The sequence below is a fragment of the Siniperca chuatsi genome, linkage group LG14, assembly GCF_020085105.1.
Source record: "Siniperca chuatsi isolate FFG_IHB_CAS linkage group LG14, ASM2008510v1, whole genome shotgun sequence".
NCBI classification, from domain to species: domain Eukaryota; kingdom Metazoa; phylum Chordata; class Actinopteri; order Centrarchiformes; family Sinipercidae; genus Siniperca; species Siniperca chuatsi.
In genome coordinates, this window is record NC_058055.1 from 13,222,813 (window position 1) to 13,248,941 (window position 26,129).

Here is a 26,129-nt window from a genome sequence, read left to right on the forward strand (position 1 = left end):
GGAGGAAGTGGAGACCTGTCGTCCATCATACATACATATACAGTCTATGGGTTGAACATACAGACTTTATCTGAGGTACAAAGCAACTTACCCATCAAGAACAGTGTTGGCATATATGGTTGAAGTGAAGTGCCGGCTGTTGCCCAATCACTGAACGAGAAAGTCACGTCCTAACTGAAGACCCGCCTTGATGAGAGGACTGACATATTGCATAGCCATTTAAATTTTGACACCAAATAAAGCATGGTGACAAGTAAATGTAAATGCAATAGACTGGGGGCGCTGTTTCGCTGGCACATTGAATTGCCAATTGCAAAATGAATTTCCATTTGAATAGAGACCAAAAAACCATGGCAACATGAAATGCATTTGATTGAGCTTTCATTTAAATTTTAAAAAAATAAGTCAAAGTGAACTGAGGATTGCATTGCCACTTTGCATATTGAATTACCAATTGAGTTAAGAAGCCAAAGTAGGACAGTATAGTATAAAGTAGCATAAAAATACTCACGTACCTTGCAAGTATACTGTTGAGCTAATATTATACTTCCCTCTGCTGGATGTCCCCAGTTCATGTTTCGCTGAGGACTTCTAACAAACTAATCATGGTCAATACAACAGTTTTAGAAACTACAATTAACTTCAAAAGCCTTCCACCAGGGTTGAATTTTTAAGTCTCAATTTTCTCAGCAGTTATTTTGTGGACAGGAGCAGAGATTCTGACACGTTCTAAGTCCACATGTCTGCCTGTTCTGACAGAGGGTACATGGGGTAGTTTTACATTGGCATTTTCTATCAACAGCACATCACCGGTCCAGACATGACTAAAGCGCCATCCACCACCACGGTGGTGGTGCTGTAGGTGGCAAACAATAACAATAATAAGGTAAGCATGTCTGCAGAAAGGTGGTAGCAAATGTACAGCGTGGCACAGAAGTAATAAGGGCTGAATTACAATTAGTCTTAGGAGGGCATGTTTGGATTTCAGCCACTACTGTGCACTCACTATGAAACACAGATTCCCAAGATTGTGATTGTTCTGAGAAATGCTGTTGCTCAAACACACTAATGTGTTTAAATACAAAGACGCACCCATTACAAAACTGTGAGTTTAAACATCTTTTTACTGAACCTCTCCCATGTTTTGCAAGAATATGGCTTCTCATGCATACGGATGCTCAGGTGTCTCTGCAATCTTGACTTATGCTTAAAAACCATCCCATGTGTCACATTTTAAAGCCTTTTGACCTGTGCAAGTATTACAGTGAATCTTTATCATGGTAGGGTTACATTGTTAGTGACTATTGCTTTTATGATGTCTCTTCTGTGGTTTTGGCTCTGCATTTCTAGTTGATACAGAGTCTCCATGGTATTCTTTAAGATTAATTGGCATTAACCAGCAACTATTAGGATAATCAGTTCATCTTTTAAGTCATTTATCAAGCAATAACGGCCAGATTTGGGATTTAGTCTGTTGGTCAGACACATAAGTGAGGTAGTGTATAAAAATAGCAAAAAGGAGACACATTCACATTTAATAGGACTTTTTATATGGCAATATAAGTGATGTAACAGTGATGTTAGTAACCCTCAAAAGTAAAATCAGATTTCTTGCAAAGATATGTAGCAGGCTTCGTATAGAACTATCGAATACTACTTGAGGTGCGTGGATTTTAAATCCTTGTAAACTTTAAACTAAAAATGATTCCGAGATGCTTCATGAACAGACATTTGGCAAAACCAACAACCATTTACATCACACCATTACTTTAACAGTCATTACTGTGCACTCACTGTCAAACTAACATCTTTCCTCGATTTAGGAGATTACGATTGTTTCAAATAAATACTGTTGCTAACAGAAATATAAGTAATAGTCATATGGGGGTGGGACTTTACACTAAGATATCGAGATCTCGTCTTTATGGAAATCATTTTACCTTCAGTTACGGAGATGTAGCTACTGCAGAAGTGTATTTCATTCATTACGTGTCCACAGGAGTTTCAGCTCGATGGTTTCTCCCGTGTATATTGATCCTGTGCTGCAATAATGTGGCTCCTCTCTTCTGTGAGTTCTTGTGTTTTTTGACAATAAACCACTCGAACGGAATCGTCTCCCACCTAATTTTCAAATACAAGACTACTTGCCTGTATGCAATCTTATGTGCCTTGCCAACTGAGACGCATCAGAGTATCTTTTCCCGCACGTCTTGCAAAGGTACGGCTTCTCACCAGTGTGGGTTCTCATGTGGACTGTCAAATCACCACTATGTCTGAAAGCTCTCCCACATGTTTTGCAAGTATACGGCTTCTCACCCGTGTGGGTTCTCATATGCTTTTTCAGTGTTGAATTATCAATGAATCTTTTCCCGCATGTCTTGCAAAGGTACGGCTTCTCACCTGTGTGGGTTCCCATGTGGGCTTTCAAGGCACCTGTCTGTGTAAAAGCTCTCCCACATATTTTGCAAGTATATGGCTTTTCACCAGTGTGGGTTCTCATGTGGGCTTTCAAGGAACCTGTCTGTCTGAAAGCTCTCCCACATATTTTGCAAGTATATGGCTTTTCACCAGTGTGGGTTACCATGTGGGCTTTCAAGGAACCTGTCTGTCTGAAAGCTCTCCCACATGTTTTGCAAGTATATGGCTTCTCACCAGTGTGGGTTCTCATGTGGGCTTTCAAGGAACCTGTCTGTCTGAAAGCTCTCCCACATGTTTTGCAAGTATATGGCTTTTCACCAGTGTGGGTTCTCATGTGGACTGTCAAGTCACTTCTCTGTCTGAAAGCTCTCCCACACGTTTTGCAAGTATTTGGCTTCTCACCTGTGTGGATTATTATATGAGATTTCAGTACTGAGTCTCCATGATTGCCTCCTTTCTGATGTTGGCTCTCAGCTACATGAGAGTTGTAAGAGACGAGCTGGTGGTCACTTTTTGGTTCTGGTCCACTGTGCTCACTATCCTCATAAGTAGCAGTCAGCATGACGGTATCAGTCTCCTGTTTCAGTACAAGCTGCTCTCCCTCCTGACTGGTGCAGAGTTCCTCCTGTTCCTCTTTAATCTGGGGAGACTCTGGCTCCTCTTGGTCCAGACTGGAGTTCCTCTCCTGAATACAGAGCTGCTGGTCAGCGAGAACCTCCTCCTCCGTACAGACATGTTGCTGTGGGAGCTCTGGAGGGACAGAGAACAAAAGGAACAGGATACTACTGTGACGGTAACGTTAAAGAAGAACTGCAGACATGCAAGCAAATCAGTACCAGTATCTATTTAAACAATTTGGATTATATACAATTATACAACAGTTAGTTGCGACCAAGTAATTTGATTGGACAAGAGGCATTCCATGAGTGCTGATATACAGTACAACAGCATTGGACTTTTAACTATACATGTATCACTCTCCGCTTTACAGGCGTTCTAATAACCATTAATTAGGCTACATTAACGGTTATTATGCTATCTATCTTAGATTGTAACAAGCTTTGCACCACAAAGAGGAACATATTTCCACAAATTACATTTGATTTAAATTATGAATGGTCGTCAGAAGAGGACGAAGGAAAGGAAAGAAGCCTGTATACTTCAGCGCAAACCTCCAGGTGTGCGCGTATGATATCAGCAGACTTAGACAGAGAAGACCAAAAATGAAGCTAACACTGTAAGGCAAACAACATGGGCTTTGAATTGCTGTCAGACTTGGCTAAGTCTAAACAATATAACCATCGACATTCAGTCCGTTAAGAAGACCGAGCTAAATACAATCTTGAGGCAATTTACCCCTCTGCCTAGTAGCATCACTTGAGAAATATCTGAGCAAAATTTCGCCTTGTGCAAAAGCCCTCTATCTGCAGCCCATGAGGGTAACAGCTGCGAGAGACAGTGTCTGGTAGTGTTACACCCCGGTCTAGGGGTGTCAGAGCGCAACATAAGAATGAGATACGAAAGCAAACTGAATGCAAAAAAGTTTACAATTTATTGCTACACACTGAACAAATAAAATCAGATTTCTTGCAAAGATATGTAGCAGGCTTCGTATAGAACTATCGAATACTACTTGAGGTGCGTGGATTTTACATCCTTGTAAACTTTAAAAGTGATTCCGAGATGCTTCATGAACAGATATTTGGCAAAACCAACAACCATCCACATCACACCATTACTTTAACAGTCATTACTGTGCACTCACTGTCAAACTAACATCTTTCCTCGATTTGGGAGATTGATTACAGATAACAGAAATATAAGTAATACAGTCATATGGGGGTGGGACTTTACACTAAGATATCGAGATCTCGTCTTTATGGAAATCATTTTACCTTCAGTTACGGAGATGTAGCTACTGCAGAAGTGTATTTCATTCATTACGTGTCCACAGGAGTTTCAGCTCGATGGTTTCTCCCGTGTATATTGATCCTCGGGTGTTTTTCAAGTATGTGATTTGAGTAAAACTTCTCTCACAGAAGTGCTGCAATTATGTGGCTCCTCCCTTCTGTGAGTTCTTGTGTTTTTTGACAATAAACCACTCGAATGGAATCGTCTCCCACCTAATTTTCAAGACTACTTGCCTGTATGCAATCTTATGTGCCTTGCCAATTGAAATGCATCAGAGTATCTTTTCCCGCATGTCTTGCAAAGGTACGGCTTCTCACCAGTGTGGGTTCTCATGTGGACTGTCAAGTGAGATTTACGCCTGAAAGCTCTCCCACATGTTTTGCAAGTATACGGCTTCTCACCCGTGTGGGTTCTCATATGCTTTTTCAATGTTGAATTCTCAATGAATCTTTTTCCGCATGTCTTGCAAAGGTACGGCTTCTCACCTGTGTGGGATACCATGTGGGCTTTCAAGGCACCTGTCTGTCTGAAAGCTCTCCCACATGTTTTGCAAGTATATGGCTTTTCACCAGTGTGGGTTCTCATGTGAACTGTCAAGTTACTTCTCTGTTTGAAAGCTCTCCCACATGTTTTGCAAGTATATGGCTTCTCACCTGTGTGGATTATTATATAAGATTTCAGTACTGAGTCTCCATGATTGCCTCCTTTCTGATCTTGGCTCTCAGCTACATGAGAGTTGTAAGAGACGAGCTGGTGGTCACTTTTTGGTTCTGGTCCACTGTGCTCACTATCCTCATAAGTAGCAGTCAGCATGACGGTATCAGTCTCCTGTTTCAGTACAAGCTGCTCTCCCTCCTGACTGGTGTAGAGTTCCTCCTGTTCCTCTTTAATTTGTGGAGCCTCTGGCTCCTCTTGGTCCAGACTGGAGTTCCTCTCCTGAATACAGAGCTGCTGGTCAGCGAGAACCTCCTCCTCCGTACAGACATGTTGCTGTGGGAGCTCTGGAGGGACAGAGAACAAAAGGAACAGGATACTATTGTGACGGTAACGTTAAAGAAGAACTGCAGACATGTGAGCAAATTAGTACCAGTATCAATCAGTGGTGGAAGAAGTATTTAGATTCTTTACTTAAGTAAAAGTACCAATACAGCAGTGTAAAAATACTGCATTAGAAGTAAAAGTCTTCGCTCCATGGTATAACCCCAAAACCCACAAATTAAAGCAAACATTGTGAAAACTTGAAAGGAAATGGCGTTCCAACAATCTGGAAGAATCTTGTTTAGCCTGGCAAGACAGTCTTAAATCATATAGGAAAGCCCTCCGCGGTGCCAGAGCAGCCTACTACTCATCATTAATAGAGGAAAACAAAAAGAACCTCAGGTTTCATTTCAGCACTGTAGCCAGGCTGACAGAGAGTCACAGCTCTATTGAGCTATATATTCCTATAGCCCTCAGAAGTAACGACTTCATGAGCTTCTATAATGATAAAACTTTAACTATTAGAGAAAAAAATTCATCACATCCTGCCCTCAACTAGTACCGATTTATCTTCAAACACAGGAACCTTAGAAACAGCTATAAAACCTGATATATATTTAGACTGCTTTGCTCCTGTCGACCTTCTTCAACTAACTTCAACGATCTCTTCATCTAAGCCATCAATCTGTCTCTTAGACACCATTCCAACTAGGCTGCTTAAAGAAGTTTTACCCTTAGTTGGCACTTCTTTACTGTATATGATCAGTCTGTCTTTATTAACATGCTATGTCCCACAGTCTTTTAAAATAGCTGTAATTAAACCTCTTCTTAAAAAGCCCCCTCTTGATCCAGGGGTTTTAGCCAACTATAGACCTACAGTGGTGTGCAAAAGTGTTTGTCCCCTTCCTGATTTCTTATTTTTTTGCATGTTTGTCACACTTAAATGTTTCAGATCATCAAACAAATTTAAATATTAGTCAAAGATAACACAAGTAAACACAAAATGCAGTTTTTACATGAAGGTTGTTATTATTAAGGGAAAACAAAATCCAAACCTACATGGCCCTGTGTGAAAAAGTGATTGCCCCCTAAACCTTAATAACTGGTTGGGCCACCCTTAGCAGCAACAACTGCAATCAAGCGTTTGCGATAACTTGCAAGGAGTCTTTTACAGCACTGTGGAGGAATTTTGGCCCACTCATCTTTGCAGAATTGTTGTAATTCAGCCACGTTGGAGGGTTTTCGAGCATGAACTGCCTTTTTAAGGTCACGCCACAGCATCTCAATAGGATTCAGGTCAGGACTTTGACTAGGCCACTCCAAAGTCTTCATTTTGTTCTTCTTCAGCCATTCAGAGGTGGACTTGCTGGTGTGTTTTGGATCATTGTCCTGCTGCAGAACCCAAGTTCGCTTCAGCTTGAGGTCACGAACAGATGGTCAGACATTCTCCTTCAGGAGTTTTTGGTAGACAGCAGAATTCATGGTTCCATATATCACAGCAAGTCTTCCAGGTCCTGAAGCAGCAAAACAGCCCCAGACCATCACACTACCACCACCATATTTTATTGTTGGTATGATGTTCATTTTCTGAAATGCGGTGTTACTTTTACGCCAGATGTAATGGGACACACACCTTCCAAAAAGTTCAACTTTTGTCTCGTCAGTCCACAGAGTATTTTCCCAAAAGTCTTGGGGATCATCAAGATGTTTTCTGGCAAATGAGACGAGCCTCAATGTTCTTTTTGCTCAGCAGTGGTTTTCGTCTTGGAACTCTGCCTTGCAGTCTCTTTCTTATGGTGGAGTCATGAACACTGACCTTAACTGAGGCAAGTGAGGCCTGCTGTTCTTTGGATGTTGTTGTGGGGTCTCTGAATGGCTGAAGATCAAAATGAAGACTTTGGAGTGGCCTAGTCAAAGTCCTGACCTGAATCCTATTGAGATGCTGTGGCATGACCTTAAAAAGGCAGTTCATGCTCGAAAACCCTCCAATGTGGCTGAATTACAACAATTCTGCAAAGATAAGTGGGCCAAAATTCCTCTACAGCGCAGTAAAAGACTCATAATAACAACCTTCATTTAAAAACTGCATTTTGTGTTTACTTGTGTTATCTTTGACTAATATTTAAATTTGTTTGATGATCTGAAACATTTAAGTGTGACAAACATGCAAAAAAAAAAAAAAAGAAATCAGGAAGGGGGCAAACACTTTTGCACACCACTGTATATCTAACCTTCCCTTTCTCTCTAAGATCCTTGAGAAAGCAGTCGCCAATCAGTTGTGTGACTTTCTAAATAACAAGTTTATTTGAGGATTTTCAGTCAGGATTTAGAGTGCATCATAGCACAGAGACAGCACTGGTGACTATTACAAATAACCTTTTAATTGCATCAGACAATGGTCTTGTTAGATCTTAGTGCTGCATTCGACACCATTGACCATAACATCCTATTACAGAGAATGGAACATTTAATTGGCATTAAAGAAACAACACTAAGCTGGTTTAAATCCTATCTATCAGATCAATCTCAGTTTGTACATGTTAACGGTGAGTCCTCCGTGCACGCCAAAGTTAGTCACGGAGTTCCACAAGGTTCTGTGCTTGGACCGATTCTATTCACCTTATATATGCTTCCTTTAGGCAATATTATTAGGAAACACTCCATAAACTTTCATTGTTATGCGGATGATGCCCAATCGATCAAGCCAGATGAAACTAATCAATTAGCTAAACTTCAAGCATGTAAAGGACATAAAACCCTGGATGACCTGCAATTTTCTGATGTTAAACTCTGACAAAACTGAAGCTAATGTACTTGGTCCCAAACACCTCTGAGACACATTATCTAAAGATATAGTTGCTCTAGATAGCATTGCCCTGGCCTCCAGCAGCACCGTAAGGAACCTCGGAGTTATCTTTGATCAGGATTTATCCTTTAACTCCCACATGAAACAAACTTCAAGGACTGCCTTCTGTCACCTACGTAACATTGCAAAAATCAGGAACATTCTGTCTCAAAATGATGCCAAAAAACTAGTCCATGCATTTGTTACTTCTAGGCTGGATTATTGCAATTCCTTATTATCGGGCTGCCTGAATAAATCCCTTAAGACTCTCCAGTTGATCCAGAATGCTGCGGCACGTGTACTGACAAGAACTAGGAAAAGAGATCATATTTCTCCAATATTAGCTTCTCTGCACTGGCTCCCTGTAAAATCCAGAATAGAATTTAAAATCCTTCTCCTCACCTGCAAAGCTCTTAATAGTCGGGCACCATTGTATCTTAAAGAGCTCATAGTACCTTATTACCCCACTAAAACACTGCGCTCCCAGGATGCAGGGTTACTGGTGGTTCCTAGAGTCTCCAAAAGTAGAACGGGAGCCAGAGCCTTCAGTTATCAACCTCCTCTCCTGTGGAATCAGGTCCCAGTTTGGGTTCGGGAGGCATACACCATCTTCACATTTAAGAGTAGGTTTAAGACTTTCCTCTTTGATAAAGCTTATAGTTAGGGCTCGCTTGGGTGAGTCCTGAACCATCCCTTAGTTATACTGCTATAGGCCTAGACTGCCAGGAGACTTCCCATGATGCACTGAGCTCCTCTCCCTCTCCATCTGTATGCATTTTTATCCCATTAATGCATGTTACTAACTCATCATCTTCTCTCTCCCGTAGTTTTATGCTTTCTCATCTCTCTCCTTATGTGGCTTTCAGCAGGTATTTCTGCCTCCAGAGCTGCAGAGTCTGGATCTGTGATTGTGAGCCACCTGCTGCCCCCCGATCAACGGCCGCTGCTACAATTGTTATTATTAGTCTTATTACTATTATTAGCATTATTATTCCTATCATGATAAATCCTATTATTATTATTTTATAAATATTAATATTACCACTACCATTACATTACTATTTTAAAATTCTAGGTGGAATTTGTATTGTGCCGCCCGAGGTTTCTGCCTCTTAAAGGAAGTTTTTCCTTGCCACTGTCGCCAAGTGCTTGCTCATGTTGGGATTTGTTGGGTCTCTGTGGGTAATATTGTAGGGAGTGCAGTCTAGACCTGCTCTATAGGAAAAGTGCAGTGAGATAACTTCTGTTATGAATTGGCTCTATATAAAAAAAAAAAATTGAATTCAAAATCCTACTTAAGTAAAAGTACAGAAGTATTATCAGCAAAATGTGCAAAGTAAAAGTACTTGTGTTGCCCCTGTGACTGATTATTATTATTACTATTATATAGGACATTGTTAGATTGTTAATACTGATGCATCAATGCGTAATTAGCATTTTACTGTAGTACCTGGTGGATGTTGAATGTTGCGCTTGTTTCTAACTATTTTATATACAGTGAGGTGGAACTGCCAACCACTCATAGACATCTGAAATATCTCAAGAGGCCCCAACTAGCAACTAGCAACTATATCTGTAAACTAAATCTGTAAACTACAATATGTGTCTCTGAAATGTAGTGGAGTATAAGTATAAAGTTGCATAAAATGGAAATATTCAAGTAAAGTACAAGTAGATCAAAATTGATGTACTTGAGTAAATGTACTTGTTTACTTTCCACCACTGGAATCTATTTAAACAATTTGGATGATATATAAATCGACTTCCTCTGTTTTGTTATTAAAATAATGAAATTTCACATACCTATCCTTTGTAACTGTATTACGGGTTTCCAAAAGATATCCAGCAGTCTGCGCTGACGATCGATCTCTTCCTCGTACTCGATGATAGCATTTTTTAAAACTCCGAATATTTCTTCAGCAGCAGCAGTTAATCGCTCGTTGACAAACGCTCTCAAATACTCGACCGAAGACATTGTTGCCTAATTACAAATGAAATTATTACCTGCGCTACTACTACAATTAAATTATTAGCTACAATATCGTCTTTCAGCTAATTGAATACATGCACGCAGATAACGCTACTAGCGTTTGTATTTACTTCCGCTGGATGTCACACTGTTAAGTTCCGACAGCGGAAGTGCGGGAGCTTTTCGTTCCGCTTTAAAATGACGGCATTTATTCCAAACTTGTGTGTTTAATATCAGTAGCAAGGATGTACATCTACCTGGCTTTGGTACTCTTTTCTACTTTTAACTGACAGATACGGTTTTTGTTACTTCGCAGATAATGCTTTTGCATGAAAGACAAATAAGCATTGGTGGAAAAAGTATTCACATTATTTAAGCAGAATCCACCTGTAATAATATATCAGTCACAGGGATATTTTTCTTCAGAACGAGTACTTTTACTTTTGATACTTTAAGTACATTTGCTGATAACACTTCTGTACTTTTACAGTAGGAGTAGGATTTTGGATGCAGGACTTTTACTTGTAAAAGTGTTCCATTCATTTATTTAATTTAGTTTCACTATTGATTTGTGATCTAACAGGCATCAAATGTGTGCACGGACTAATAAGATAAAACACCAGGGCCTTCTGCATCCTGTAGATCTACTGGATGGACTGAGTAAATTATTTCTTATGCAGAATGACTTTGTGAATTATAAACAGTTGCATGTGAAATACAGGATGAACATTGTATATTACGCCAATGTACTGTTATGTGCACAGCATAGTTGAAAGAACAAAGTTCTCACTGTGATCAGTTAGGAGCTGAATTTTTGTTCAATGACAATGAAGAGTCCTAAACTAGAAGCAGAAAATAAAGTGACATTTAATTTGAAATGATCAGTAATCATATGAGAGACAGGACTGGACATGAATGACTGATTACTAATGTTCACAAGCAAATAATACCAGACACATTAAATTCTTAATAATTAAACAATAAAATGAAATTATTTTATTTGTCATAAAGGAAAACTTACTGTTTGCAGGTCTGAATCCTGAAATACAGATGAGAGATTACAGTATTAAGAGTTTAATCAGAATTTATTACAGGACACAAATAAAACACTTTTGCATGTTTTGAAGAAAGTTCTCAAAATTTGAGATATTTCTGCTTTGAATTTAAAGGTAGGAGAGCAACTCTAACTTAGTACACACAGCATCTCTGTTGCAATGTGTTCTTTTGGCAGTAAAGTTACTGAACAACACTTTTTTTCAAAACCATATATCCTTTCAGAATAAATGTTTGTTTGTTTGTTTTTGTTTTTTTTTGACATATTATCCTTGAGTTGAACCCGCATGTTAAATCCAACAGTGGTGGGGAAATGGCTTCATGAGGAGTAAAGACATATTTCTTCCTCGCTATTATTGTTCCTTCTCCAGATGCAGAGTGCCAGGAGCAGCAGTCCTACAACAGCTCCAATGACAGGACCAGCAGGAAACTCTGAGGAAGAAACTGGAACACAAAACATTCACACTTTGTCTCCACTACTGGATGGAGATGAATATGTTTAGTTTACGGATTTCACTTCAATATTTAAGTATATGGAGCAGATTGTGTGAATAAGACAGTCAAGTGAGAAACAGAGTGCATTTCAATCAATTGAACAGTAGTTTTGGTTTCGTTTAACTTTAAAACTTTAAATTTGCTCCACTAGAGAGAGCTCAGAACCTTGTTTCCCACTCACATGCTTGTATATTGCGTCGATGTCACTGTGTCCCGATATTATCGATGACTTTGATGAGTACAATGTTATTTTGTAATGTTAAAATAACTACAAAAGACATAAAATAAAGGAATGACATCCTATCCATATGTTAGTTTACCCTGTCAGCTTGAAAAAAAAAAACTTAAAGCCTTTTTTCTCTCAACTTCAGCTTTTCTAAGTTACTGCTCTCTGCCTTTGTAAGGCAGCATGGTATAAAGTAGGATAAAAATACTCACATGCCTTGAAATTATACTGTTGAGCTAATATTATACTTCCCTCTGCTGGATGTCCCCAGTTCATGTTTCGCTGAGGACTTCTAACAAACTAATCCTGGTCAATACAACAGTTTTAGAAACTACAATTAACTTCAAAAGCCTTCCACCAGGGTTGAATTTTTAAGTCTCAATTTTCCTCAGCCGTTATTATTTTGTGGACAGGAGCAGAGATTCTGACATCGTTCTAAGTCCACGTCTGCCTGTTCTGACAGAGCAGTACGTCCCCTCCCCTCTGGAAACGGCCCTGAGTATGTAAGAAACCATTCTGAAGAAAATCTGACTTGTTTGCCCAACAAGATATAAAGACGTGGTTGTTGTACATGCAAGTGAAGCAAATTCAAGGCACGCAGACACACAATTTGAACCAATTTACTCAAATTTCCTCAAAGTTGTTTTGTGCTCAACATGTTGAAAATATCACAATACCAAACTGCACATTAAATTACATTCCAGAGATGTACAACAGTAACATTGTGAATCTTCACAACTGAAGTGGAAACAGGAATGTTCAAGCATGTACAAAACCTTAAATCTCTTAGTAGGTAATTGTTTTTATTAAGTGTAAGCAACAGTCTTGGCATTTTTATTCAATCTCAGTCGACACTGAAAATTAAAGGCATTTCAACAAAAACTTTGTTGCTCATTTTAATTCCATGAAAAATAAGTTATTATACAACATACTCATATGAAACAATGTACAAGGACCGTGCAACAATGCACAGCAAAAGTAATATCCAGAAATTATGAATCATGGTTTGTCTGTCAGATGAGCAAATGGTGACTGAGAGCTGGCACCGGGGAGTTGTTTTACATTGGCATTTTCTATCAACAGCACATCAGCGGTCCAGACATGACTAAAGCGCCATCCACCGACGGTGGTGGTGGTGCTGTAGGTGGCAAACAATAACAATAATAAAGGTAAGCATGTCTGCAGAAAGGTGGTAGCAAATGTACAGCATGGCACAGAAGTAATAAGGGCTGAATTAAAAGTAGTTTTAGGAGGGCGTGTTTGGATTTCAGCCTGACTTGAACAGTAGAATGGCCACCTGGCCCAGATAGAAGTAGATGAAATGCTTCGTCTCGTGCGTCACGTAGCTGCCAAAGTTTCTCCCAACAATGCAATGCCATGTGGGGTTGTACTTCTTGTCAAACTCCTGCAGGGGAGAAAACAATTAACATAATCATAGTTAAGTCACAACAGGTTCCAAAAAAATTAAAAAAGTCACATATATTTGCACCAATTTAATATTGATCTAATGCACCTTTTTGACGTAGGCTGCGATATCCTTCTCAATGTTGTACTTCTCCATAGCCTGCATGGCACAGTCCACTGCATCCTGCTGCATTTCATCAGACATGTCAGCATTCTTTATCACTGCCTTCTTGTCAGACATGTTGGCTTTCTTGACTGCATGGGAGAAAAAGTCATGTTTCAGAGACATCTTCCACATAGTTCTTACTAGTTCCTCCCGTCCCGCTCGGGCAAACACTGAGCCTTGTTGTTGAATTTCCATGACCACAATACTGCTGCTACCATTTTCTTATAGAAAACAGTCACTGGCTGTAGTTATGAGTCTACTTATTTGCATTTTGAATTGATCATTTACATGATTTACAAATTAGAGCTAAATGAGACTGGCACCTTATCCAATTGATTTAATAGGAGGCCTCATGAAGCAGGAAGTCATCTGGATAACTCAAGATGTACAGTGACACTGGATCATACTTAGTGCAGATATAGAAACCACTCAGTAATGTGGTAATCAGAAGGGTGCTGACATAGGGTACATACCTCGGCAACATTATTGAAAAAGATGCACCTGCACTGTGCAGCTGACAGCATTATAACTTTACTGCTGCCAGCGAAGTAACACTTAACCATTTCTGCACATATCCAACAACAAGTTACTCCTATAATTCAACTCAAGCTGTCAGGTTTGCAGACAACAATGAAAAATAAAGTAGAAGGCGCATTCATACACCTTTCTCAGGACTAAGAGGCTCAGGCGAGATTAGCATGCCAGCAACGGAAGCCTCAGTATTCACCCTCACCTGCTGACAGCGCACAGGTTGCATTAGCAATAATACACACAGCGGTGCTCACTATCAGACACGCAATTCAATCTTACCGGCTCACAGCGAAGTTATAATGTTTAGAGGCGTTAATACGGGCAGCTGCACAGTTTTTCTTTCATTTATGCAAGGAAAGCGTGCGTCTCTGCTCCGCCCTCCGTATCACATCCACTGTCTGATTGGCTGGAGTGAAGCCTCCACCCTGGTGACGGCGATTTTCACTTGCGGACAGTGCCCGCATCTTATTTCAACCCAGAATGCACCGTTTTCAACCCTCCCCGCCTCCCATCTCCTCAGGGGAGTGATCGATCCAGATGATCGGGTTGATCGATGGTATAGGTCTGTGTAACTTAGAGAGGTTGCAACGTATTAAGATCTAGATTAGACCCAAACAGGGGAGGCAAGGCACAAACTGAATATGCGTAAGAAAACCCCCTAAATAACATAAATCCTTTTCTGGATTTTCAATGCAGCATGATGACGTCATGGAGATGCAGAGGGACAACTTAGAAAAAGCTGAGAGGGGAATACCTCTGTACTGCTGCCATGCACTCACGTTTTCTTATCCTGATCTGTACCTCCCTGTTGGTTTTCCCAACAAAACAAGGTCCACAGGGGCATCTCAAGAAATAAACATTTTCCATTACATGTTTTCTATTACACTGAATTCGCCTGTGTGAGTGACCAAAATAAGATGTCCTGATGTGTTTATCAAGGCCTTACTTACTGCTTTATTTTATGTTGGAATAAAATAGATACATTCACGTTTTTCGCATTAAATCGTACTGACTGGATGTGGCACAGCCCTACCTAGAAAATTTTTCACCAGCCGTCACTGTTTATGACTCGAAAGTCTTTCGGGGCACCTCTGAAAACCTAGGGGAAAAAACGTAATGAAAGCTAAGTTTACCTCTGAAAACACGCACAATTTAAACTAAGAATAAGATTTTATGCAACGTGAGGTCAATTTGGCTGCTCTTCACTTATTTTAAAGTCCTCTTTGGCTCAAAAATGTGTTCTGCTTATTGTTACTTCACTTAGATGAAGGGGGAACGTTTCTCTGTGTTCACGTTAAAGACCTGTAGGTACAAGCATGCCAGTCGAAGTCCAGTATGCAATTTGTGCAATTTTTTTGCATGTTTGTCACACTTAAACGTTTCAGATCATCAAACAAATTTAAATATAAATAAAATATATTTAAATATATAAATAAAAGTCTTGATGATCCCCAAGACTTTTGGGAAAATACTCTGTGGACAAAAGTTGAACTTTTTGGAAGGTGTGTGTCCCATTACATCTTGTGTAAAAGTAACACCGCATTTCAGAAAAAGAACATCATACCAACAGTAAAATATGGTGGTGGTAGTGTGATGGTCTGGGGCTGTTTTGCTGCTTCAGGACCTGGAAGACTTGCTGTGACAAATGGACCTATGAATTCTGCTGTCTACCAAAAACTCCTGAAGGAGAATGTCCGGCCATCTGTTCAAGACCTCAAGCTGAAGCGAACTTGGGTTCTGCAGCAGGACAATGATCCAAAACACACCAGCAAGTCCACCTCTGAATGGCTGAAGAAGAACAAAACGAAGACTTTGGAGTGGCCTAGTCAAAGTCCTGACCTGAATCCTATTGAGATGCTGTGGCGTGACCTTAAAAAGGCAGTTCATGCTCGAAAACCCTCCAACGTGGCTGAATTACAACAATTCTGCAAAGATGAGTGGGCCAAAATTCCTCCACAGCGCTGTAAAAGACTCCTTGCAAGTTATCGCAAACGCTTGATTGCAGTTGTTGCTGCTAAGGGTGGCCCAACCAGTTATTAGGTTTAGGGGGCAATCACTATTTCACACAGGGCCATGTAGGTTTGGATTTTGTTTTCCCTTAATAATAACAACCTTCATTTAAAAACTGCATTTTGTGTTTACTTGTGTTATCTTTGACTAATATTTCAATTTGTTTGATGATCTGAAACATTTAAGTGTGACAAACATACAAAAAAATAAGAAATCAGGAAGGGAACAAACACTTTTGCACACCACTATATTTTGCTTTACAGTGAAGTAGGAGACACCTTTTGTCTATATTTGCGTATAAATAGCTTCTGGATATTTCAATAAGGGGGAAGGAGTAGATGATGTAATTGAACTTCTTTGTGGAAAAACCTTAGCAGACATAAATGACTGTTCCAAGCAGAGTATTTCTATGTCTTAAAACATGTCAGAAGGGATTACTTTGGGGTCAAGGCTCGGGTATATGGTCTAGGTTACAATTAGGATTAAATTTGGGGTAGTAATGGGTGAGGATTAATTTATAGAGCTGACAGTTACAGTCAGGTTTCCTGTGTTAAAATAAAAATGCAAGGAAGAGGGGTTGTCTGTGTTAGTACTGGTGGTGGGAGACACATAAAAATATTTCCTCCTCACGCATCAACAATATTATTGTCCTGTTGGGATTTCTTTCTACTTTAATGCCTACAGGAACACCAGAAAGGCACTCCTCTCTCTCTCTCTCTCTCCCTCTGTGTTTGTGTGCTTTCACCTATCTGTGTGAACGGTGGGCTTGAGTTTTGCCTCTTTGTGTGTTTGTGTATTCTGTCCTCTTCCATAGATAGAGGGTGTCTTATGCTGTAAAGACTGTAAAGCCCCCTGAGGCAAATTTGTGATATTGGGCTATATAAATAAAATTTATTTGACTTAATGTATAAATTTTCCTACAACAAAAAGTTAATAAAAAAAAGAAAGACACAATAACATGAATTCAACTTTTATTGAAGAGAACAAAGCTCTGGAGATTATACTTAGCAAAATCAAAACTCATCTTCTGAAGCAAAAGACTGACCTAAGAGGAAAAAAACACATTTCTTTGTGGCCTCCCAGTCTTCCCTCCTCCACTGTTAATGGTTGCCCACTATTTACCACTCTCCTTACGTGCGTTGATCCATCCTGCACCTCCCAGCCCTCCTCCTGGTTTTGATCCTAGCTTTGTGCCTAAAAAAGTAATCTGAAAAACAATCACTCATCAGGATGCCATCAGTGGTTGCATCTCTGAGGTCCCACACAAAAAGAAACATTTTCTTTTACTGTTTGGGTTTTGATGGAGTTATGTGGACAGGGCCAGGGGTCAGGATCCTCTCCCGGTAAAACGCTCCCATGCTCCTGCTCCATATATCCATCCTGAAGCCAAATCCTAATCTGATCGGAAAACATATATATTTTAAAAGTCAATAAATGTATCTAAGAGGGGGTTTACTTCGAGAAAAACAAGGACCACTGTCTACATTCAATCCCCCCCAAAAAACTAGCAATTACTTTGGATATTAAGAGATGAGCAAAAGCAAAAACACCAATGACCATTGGATTTCCAAACAGAAAACTAAATGAAAACTATACACAGTTAACTGATCCTGTCCTGACCAAACACATCAGAAAAAACTGCAGGACCAGTGTGAAGAACCACTGGGTTTTAAGGGCTACTGACAGAAGACAGCCTTCTGTAACCTTGCTGGTACTTATAATATAATGGGAGCACACACAAGCACAGCAACAATAGCATAACAAAACAAAAACAGTACTCAGCTATTTTCAAGCATATATTCAGAGTAAAAAATTAATCTAAACCTTATTTAATGCAGATTTCAGAGTTGTGAGAGGCCACAACCATTATACCATTGGTGCCAGATTTGACTCCTCCTCCTGTTTATCTTAATATGAACTTGTTTCCTTTTCATCTGTTCCCATCCTGTCCTGCTCCTCTGAACACTACAGAGACACACGAGAGGGTCAACAGTAGTACAACAGTAAATGCAAGACTGAGAAAAATATATAACCATACCACCCCCAAAAAATAACAACTACAATATAAAGCATACAATGATGAATTTCATCAAAAAGTACCATTCCCTTCAACACTCCCTGTAATCAGAGGAGGAAAAGTACACAGAGGGGGGAGACAAGGTTAGCAGAAAAGGCATGTTGATCATTTGGGGTGAAAAGGAAACAAGTAAAATAAAAATCACCACAGAAAACTGGGGAAACAGGAACACACAAGAGAAACAAATAACAAAGCAAACAAAAAACGGTCCATGGAGGCTATATAGGTAAAAGCTCAGAAACGGCTGTATTTCTTAAGGAAACTTAAGAAGGCAAAATTCCCTTCCAAGTTGTTGTTAACTTTTACAGAGGAGCAATAGAAAGCACCCTGACTGGAAACATCACAAACTGGCATGGGATGTGTACGGCCCAGGACCGGAGGGCCCTGCAGCACCCGCTCAGAAGATCCTTGGTACCAGCCTACCGAGCATCAGCGATATGGTGAGGTGAGTTGCCTGCTAAGAGCCCAAAGGATACATATACACGTACATATACACACACACACACACACAGTATATAAAAACACCTGTCATAAAGAGAAACATCTTTTATATCCCTTATATTTAGTTATTAAAGAAATGTGACATTATGTACTGAGCGGGACATTTTGCAGCTGAAAAATAAACTTAGCAGTGCTCTCTAGCGGGCAAACTACGGTGACTTCTTTTCCTTTCGGCTGTTCCCTTTCAGGGGTCGCCACAGCGAATCATGTGCCTCCATCTAACCCTGTCCTCTGCATCCTCTTCACTCACACCAATTAACTTCATGTCCTCTCTCACTACATCCATCCTACGAACACACCTTCCTCCTCTCCTTCTTCGTCTTTGACCAACAGTAGTCCAATTTCCACCGGTACCCTGCAGGTCAACAGCACCGGCGGTGGTCGTTGTTAACCCGGGCCCCGACCGATCCGGTATGGAAGTCATTTTCACGATTCGCATTTTTAATTTGGCATGTGTTTTACGTCGGATGCCCTTCCTGACACAACCCTCTGCATTTATCCAGACTTGGGACTGGCACAAGTCTGGATAAATGCAATGGTGACACGGTTTCTAAATTTCTGTACTGACATGTGTTGTTACATATCAGCCGCCATGTATGCTGACGTCAATATATAGGCGATAAACTATCAGCCTAACATCAGCCGATATATTGACTTGATTGTTGATTGTTGGTTTATCAGTCTAGCTCTACTACCAACAACCACCTAACAAGGACCTTGCAACTGACCAGAGTTTTTTGTTTTTAAAAAAAGTGTTTATGTGTATATATGTGTGAATTAAATAATAAAAAAGAGGGCACAACAAAGGCATTTGACTTGGTATTGGTATCAAAACCTCAGCAAAGAAAAAGCGTCAACTTGGACACAAATAATGTTCTTCACCCATAAAACAAAATCTATTGAAACTGACATTAAATACGAAACTGCATATTGCCGAAGGTTTACCAAAGACATCTTAAATGCAGTGGACTATGAATTACCAATTACATAAAAATAAATACAATTACAATTATAAAAATTAAATTAAATAGGCACAGACACTTGACTGCTGTAAACCTGGTGCCTTTTGATCTCTTTTCTCTTCAGTTCTGCCATATATTATACATACATACACACACACATATATATATAAATAATATATATATATATATATATATATAAATAAATATAAATAAAACTGTTGGAAGTGCTACCATATGTAATGTATGTAGTGTACAGAGGCGTGTGTCACTTTATTAAATTTTCAATATGATGAATTGAACCAGGTATTGTATGTACTAGCTATAACATGAAAACGACCGCACTTTGCTTTCTGTGAGCTGTTTAAAAAGATAATTTAGCGGGCAGCAACCTCAGCGTTTCCAGTGTTTAATCTGAGAACAGGTTTTGGTTTAACTCTGAAACAAGTGAGATAACTTTAAATGTGGGCCCTGCAGCTCACCTCGGCTCCTTGAACTCCACGGACACTCGGTTTTTCAGATCAATGTCCCGAATGAATGACTCCAAATTAATAAAAACACGTCCTCCACATGCGGTGGTGGTGCGGATGTCAGGGGGGAGAATCCCCACTTATATCCAACAGTCGTTACTCCCTGCTGGACCTCGAATGACACCTCCGCCAGACATGTTGGCACAAAACAAAGGTGACAGTCAGCTAGCCCACCGACCAAGCAGGCTAACGAAGCATACAAACAATGGTTTGAACTTCAACAAAAGTTCTTTTTAATGGTCGTAGTCTTTTAACTGCACGGATGTTTACAGAGACGTTAACGGGAACTGAGGCTTTCAACACTCAATGGTTAGCTCAAGTGACCAATTACAGATACCCTAGCCCACGTCATCACGTTGTGTACAGCAGGGCGTAAAGCGGTGCCTTCAAATACTTGACTTTTTCTTTGGTTCATGTTTATGTCAGCCTCAGAGTTGGGTGAAGCAATTTAGGAGATACAGTCATAAAAATAGATAATTCAAAAGTTATTAATTTGCAGTACATTTACTTAAAAGGGTCTTACTTAAATAATGTATTTCAGTACAATTTAGATGCAGGCAAACCTCTATTTAGTTGTTTTTACAGTGACTGCACCTATACAGGCACTGACACTTAAGAATAGTAACAAAAAGCACCTACTCAGCTATACTTTACGTTGTACTGGTAGAAACATTAAACAAAAACAGCAAACTGAAACCATCACCAGGCACTGAGTCCTCCAGAAACTGGTATTATATACAAGCTATATACAAATATACCAAGCACGTGTTGTGCATGTGTACAGGTGTTGCATGTTTTCGTGCCCAACCCTCTGTGGTATTAGAAATACACAGAAAGAAAAACACAAATGTATCAAGTTATTGAAAGTTTTATTAAAAGAGAATAAAGCTTTAAGATACTGGAGATTATACTTAAGAAAATCAGAAATCATCCTCCTCAGGAAAAGACTGACCTAGGAAAAGATACAAACCACAGTCCTCCCTCTTCCCTCCCTCCTCCACTGTTAATGGTTGCCCACTATTTACCACTCTCCTTAGCGTGCGGATCCATCCTGCACCTCCCAGCCCTCCTCCTGGTTTTGAGCCGAGCTTTGCTCTTCTTTTTTATAATTTAAAAAAAAAAGAAAAATCTGAAAAATAAATCGCTTGTCACAGTGCCACCAGTAATTGTGTCTCTGAGGTCCCATACAAAATGGAAAAAAATAATTTGGATTATTTGAAAGCCAATTTAGTTTGAATATTTCACTACAATGTTTTTCCGGTTTTGATGGAGTTATGTGGACAGGGCCGGGGGTCAGGATCCTCTCCCGGTAAAATGCTCCCATGCTCCTGCTCCATGTATCCATCCTGAAGCCTAATCCTAATCTGATCCTGAATCCTGATCCGGCTCCGGAATGGCGAGACAATGAGCCCAGTCCAAACCTTCAGAATACCAGCAGAACCAAAGAGAAGGAGGCAAGTTAGAATCACACCTTCGGAAAATACTTTTTTTTTTTTTTAAAAGTCAATAAATTGTATCTAAGAGGGAGTTTACTTTGAGAGAAATAAGGGACACCATCTATAATCAATCCCCAAAAAAACTAAGATTTACTTTGGATACTAAGAGATGAGCAAAAACACAAGCCTTGGGTCTCCAATACAAAGTGGTATACAGAACTCGTTACACCTGAAAACATTCAACAACAGCACTCTATTGTCAAGTGTATGTTAAAAAAAAAGAAAAAAAGAACTGAACAGCCTTATAAAGCAGATTTCACAGTTGACAAGGCACAGCCATCATACCATTGGCGCCATATTTGACTCCTCCTCCTCCTGTTTATCTTAATATGAACTGTTTCCTCTCTTCCCATCCTATCCTGTTCCTCTGAACTCTACAGAGAGACACACAAGAAGGTCAAAGGACAGTAGTATATGCTTAAAAGAAGGAAAATCTTTCCAAACTAAACAAAACAAAGCATACAACAAGGACAATCAGTAGAAGAAAAGCAAAGAGAAGGGGGAGAGATGGCTAGCAGAAAAACAATATTGACGAGAGGGGGAAAAAGGGAAGAATGACAGGGGCCATGTACACAGACCAGACTCATCTGGTCTGCAAAAATGACAACTAAAAAGAAAACTGCAAAAAAAGTGGGGGAATAGGGAACACACAGGAAGACAGTGTAAACGGGGAACACATGAGATGATCCGGGGTAAGTATACAGGATTTGTTAAGTGATTGAAGATTTCCTCTCTGGCTCTGAAGCACACCGTTGCTTTAACTGAGGTGAATCTAGGTGCGGGAGCGAGAGCGAGAGCCTGAACGACGGGGACGTGGGGACCCTCTGCTGCGACGTGGGGAGTAGCTGCGTGACGCGCTCTTGCTTCGGCTGCGGCTTCGGCTACGAGAGCGAGAACGACCATAACTGGGGCTGCGAGGACCGTCCATCTTCACACGAATGTAGGCCGTCTCTCCCTAAACACACATGCACACACATAACTAAGTATCCATTACCATGTGTAAGTTGCTACATGAGACTCTGTAGACAGAAGAAGGAAATACCTGCAGTCACAATACATGCTTTGGGGAACATATCAGTGCTCCAACCTGCATTTTTACATTTAGTGTGCTTGTAGATGCAGTTGCAGAAGTAACACATGGACCAGTCCCTCAATCCAGAACCTTGAACTTCTAATTGGCCATTTCTAATTACCAGCTTATCCATTTAAAAAAAAAAAAAAAAAATGTATTTATTTATTTATTTATTTTAATAGCACCTCTGATTTCATAGTATGACCAGACTGAGAATATCGCTATAGCCACCATGTAAGAACCATATTAATACGACTTATTGTTTTACAGAGACGGAAAAGGCCAATTATATTTTCCATGTTTGTGTTTATCCTGTTTCTTGAAATCATGTTCAACTATTAGTAAACCCAACACTTGAAATAAACCAATCTTTGAAGATTATTCTTAACATGCCACCATCACTGTCTTCATCACTCCACGAATGACAGGCATAGCCAGAACTATGATGCAAAGCAACATTACATAGCCATTCAAATTTAACACTGGCCTTTACTCACTGCCAAGTTATTTTCACCCTTTCTTCATTTGAGAAAACTTCGATCCCAAAATGTAGTCCCAGAGCTATTCCTTATTAAGTTAGCTTGAGACTGTAACCCTTTACGTACCTCATGGGAGCGAAACTTGGTGTTATCCAATTTACGGACAGCGTAGGTCATGTCTTCTTTGCGTACAAACTCCACTACCCCGGTGCCATCACGGTACACATCAGCGTAACATACATCACCTGCATCTCGCATGTGATCCTTCAGGTCCTGCCAGCTTCCACTGGGAGGTAGGCCTGACAGGAGAAGGTGGCGTGAGAATCGTACATTCATCTATACACTTAAAAAGGTAAAGAGATAAACACAACCTGCAGAGGGAGGAACACATCACCCACCTGACACAACAACCCTGTACTCTGAGCGTCGGGAGGGGGGACCATTCCTTCCCCTTGGGGGTCCCATTGCTCCACCACCACCACCACCTCCTCCACCCCCTTCCACTTCGAGGAAACTCGACGCGCAGGCGGTAGCCATCGTAGTCATAACCATCACGCCCGTAAACGGCATCCTCAGAATCCCTGTGAAAGCCAACAGTAACCAATCATCAAACTTGAATCAGCTAAATAAAAACACACACAGCTTTAGTAGTCAAGGAACCCGGATATCAGTTAAGGCAATTGGTTTGTTGTGGTCGAAACATGTCCTACAACTACAGGCCTCCCAAACCTGGGAGAAAAATGTATCTTGCTGAATTAGTGTATGGCCCAATGAGGGACATTTTTGAGCTACTTAGTGGGGAAAACATGAAACATGCTTGGTAAAGTGACTCTTTATGAGAAGCATAGCAGAATTAATTATATAGGTTTATCTATATACACAAATATAAGAAAGGGGAGCTGTTGAATGCAGGAAAGTGAGAGAATTTAATAAGCTCAATATGTGCACAGGCACACATGGCACGAAGAACACAAAACAGCTTGGACTCGCAGCTACTCTGGATGGAAATGTGTTTCAAGCTTGGCACCGAAAACTGTTGAGACATTCAAAATTTGAAACATATTGCAATTCAAAGTCGCTGCCAGTCCGAGCCTTTGTGTATTATTCGTGCTATCAAGTGCCTGTATTTGTGCAAATGTTGAGCATATTAAATTTCCTGCAGTCAACGGCTGCCTTCCTTTCTTTTTTGAGTAAATACGGAGCCATTTGGGAAACCTTTTTCCACTGTTTAATTGTGGATTCATAGTTTTATCCATTAAACTATTAATTGTTATAACCTAATTTGATACAACTTATTTAAAGCATGCGCCCCTGAAAGACAGTGTTTTAACATGTTTTGTAAGACTAATCCTATTTAGGGTCTTAGTCAAACTATGAACTTTGTAATGATAGTTGATAGCCACAGCAAGGGTCTGTTAAGAACAGGTTTGGGCCCAACCAATCCAATTTGCACTGAGCTTTACATGTTTATATGGCACACCCTACCTATCTAAAACTAATTCAGTCTACAACAGCCCTCACCTCGGGTCCTCGAACTGCACGAAGGCAAATGGTGGTCCTCCTCTTCGGTTTTTCAGATCAATATCACGAATGGCTCCATATTTGTAAAACAAGTCTTCAACGTCCTTTGAGCGGATGTCAGGAGGGAGATTCCCCACGTATATCCGACAGTCGTTACTCCCTGATGGTCCTCGAATGATACTTTCGCCAGACATGTTAGCACAAAACTAGCTAGCTAACGTGAACAGTTAAGGAAGTTAGCGTTAGCAAGCTAGCTAACAGGACTCCTCCGGCCGAACACACGATAAAATGACGCTTGGGCAGCTCACTGAATATAACGTACTGTCGGCGAATTACACGTTAACTATTTAGCTACAGCTGAAATCCTTCGTGCTGGATGCAACAACAACAATCAAATTAACAAACGCTAAAAGTTACACGCTGCGACTCAAAGCCCTCCGCCAACAACGCGTTCTTCTTCAGTGATTTCTTTCTTCTTCTTCTGAGGATTTATGGCGGTTGGCAAACAGCTTTTGGTGCATTACCGCCACCTTCTGAAACGGAGTGTGGATAAGAGAGGTCTTACGCCTCCCCTATAGTCTTCCAAATCCTCTCTCTCAGTTCAGCTGAAGTAACTCCTTTATTCCACTTACTCCACTTGGTGCGATCTCTTCCCAGTCTGTTTTTTAGCATCTGTCTTTCCTGCAAGTACCTAGGACAATTGATAATTACACGTTCTACTGTTTCCTGTATATTACAATACTCACACATACCAGTCCCATGTTTACCTATTATCTTATTCCCAAACCTCTTTCTCGAGATGTCTTCTTTTTTTGTTCTACTGGTTTCCCTCATTTCTCCTACTTTCTTTTGGATACTACACCATAATGTCTACCTTTGGTTTCCCTTTTCCAAATTTCCTGCCATTTCTTTTTCATTTTTACTTTGATTATGCTTTTAACTTCAGCCTTACTATAATTTACTGTCATATTTACTTACTTACATATTACTTTCTTAGTTGCATCTTTTGCATATTTGTCTGCCAATTAATTTCCCTCTACCCCTATACGTGCTGGAATCCATATGAATTTCACTATTATTCCTGCTTTTGTAATTCTGAAGATAGTTTGAACTATTTCCAGCATAATGTCCTGTCTTGCTTTTGACTGTATACTCTTGAAACTGGTTAACGCACTACTAGAATCTGAACCTATTAACACTTTGCCTGGTTTGACACTTTCTGTCAACTCAAGGGCTAATAGAATAGCCACCATTTCCCCTGTAAATACTGAAAGGTTGTTACTAACTCTTTTCTTTGACACTACATTTTAATCTGGTATTATGAATGCAACTCCTACTCTATTACTATCTACTTTTGATGTCTTCAGTGATTTGATGGATCACAACTAGCTTTAAAGGTGCGCACACCGCCACCTTCTGTACTCGAGTGTGAGTCACATTCTACAGTACATGTGTACGTTGAGCTGAAAAGTTCATTCTTAGCCTTGG

General features: G+C 40.1%; 3 protein-coding genes across 5 annotated transcripts; all 3 read right to left on the reverse strand.

Moving 5' to 3' along the window:
• Nucleotides 1–1,106: 1,106 nt before the first annotated feature.
• On the reverse strand, nt 1,107–10,280 carry LOC122888225 (zinc finger protein 502-like). Its single transcript, XM_044222339.1, has 3 exons — nt 9,956–10,280; nt 4,983–5,330; nt 1,107–3,168 (listed from the first exon to the last, which is right to left on the reverse strand). Exons 1-3 carry the CDS (start codon nt 10,125–10,127, stop codon nt 2,141–2,143), a joined length of 1,548 nt encoding a protein of 515 aa, XP_044078274.1. The 5' UTR covers nt 10,128–10,280; the 3' UTR covers nt 1,107–2,140.
• A 2,219-nt stretch (nt 10,281–12,499) lies between these two features.
• Nucleotides 12,500–14,431, reverse strand: dynll2b (dynein, light chain, LC8-type 2b). Of its 3 annotated transcripts, none has more exons than XM_044222341.1 (3): nt 14,276–14,431; nt 13,409–13,554; nt 12,500–13,300 (listed from the first exon to the last, which is right to left on the reverse strand). In XM_044222341.1, the coding sequence occupies exons 2-3, from the start codon at nt 13,538–13,540 to the stop codon at nt 13,163–13,165; spliced, it is 270 nt and encodes an 89-aa protein (XP_044078276.1). In that variant the 5' UTR covers nt 13,541–13,554; nt 14,276–14,431; the 3' UTR covers nt 12,500–13,162. The 3 variants fall into 3 exon arrangements, with proteins under 3 accessions (XP_044078276.1, XP_044078277.1, XP_044078275.1); XM_044222342.1 differs by lacking the exon at nt 14,276–14,431 and adding an exon at nt 14,199–14,220; XM_044222340.1 differs by lacking the exon at nt 14,276–14,431 and adding an exon at nt 14,129–14,180.
• A 6,494-nt stretch (nt 14,432–20,925) lies between these two features.
• LOC122888227 (serine/arginine-rich splicing factor 1B-like) lies at nt 20,926–25,135 on the reverse strand. Its single transcript, XM_044222343.1, is given in 5 exon segments — nt 20,926–22,524; nt 23,247–23,419; nt 23,519–23,619; nt 23,621–23,701; nt 24,642–25,135. Coding segments are annotated over 5 exon segments (732 nt in total). The 5' UTR covers nt 24,836–25,135; the 3' UTR covers nt 20,926–22,341.
• Nucleotides 25,136–26,129: the final 994 nt, after the last annotated feature.

Bases quoted from the DNA above. Each gene is read 5' to 3' on its own strand.
- LOC122888225 (XM_044222339.1), bottom strand. From the start codon at position 10,127: ATGTCTTCGGTCGAGTATTTGAGAGCGTTTGTCAACGAGCGATTAACT. The intron at 5,331-9,955 runs GTATGTGAAATT...CTGTCCCTCCAG, and splicing joins AATACAGTTACAAAGGATAG to AGCTCCCACAGCAACATGTC. The intron at 3,169-4,982 runs GTGAGAAGCCAT...CTGTCCCTCCAG, and splicing joins TTATATAATAATCCACACAG to AGCTCCCACAGCAACATGTC.
- dynll2b (XM_044222340.1), bottom strand. From the start codon at position 14,165: ATGCTAATCTCGCCTGAGCCTCTTAGTCCTGAGAAAG. The intron at 13,555-14,128 runs GTGTATGAATGC...TCTCCCATGCAG, and splicing joins GCCTCTTAGTCCTGAGAAAG to TCAAGAAAGCCAACATGTCT. The intron at 13,301-13,408 runs GTGCATTAGATC...TCTCCCCTGCAG, and splicing joins TCGCAGCCTACGTCAAAAAG to GAGTTTGACAAGAAGTACAA.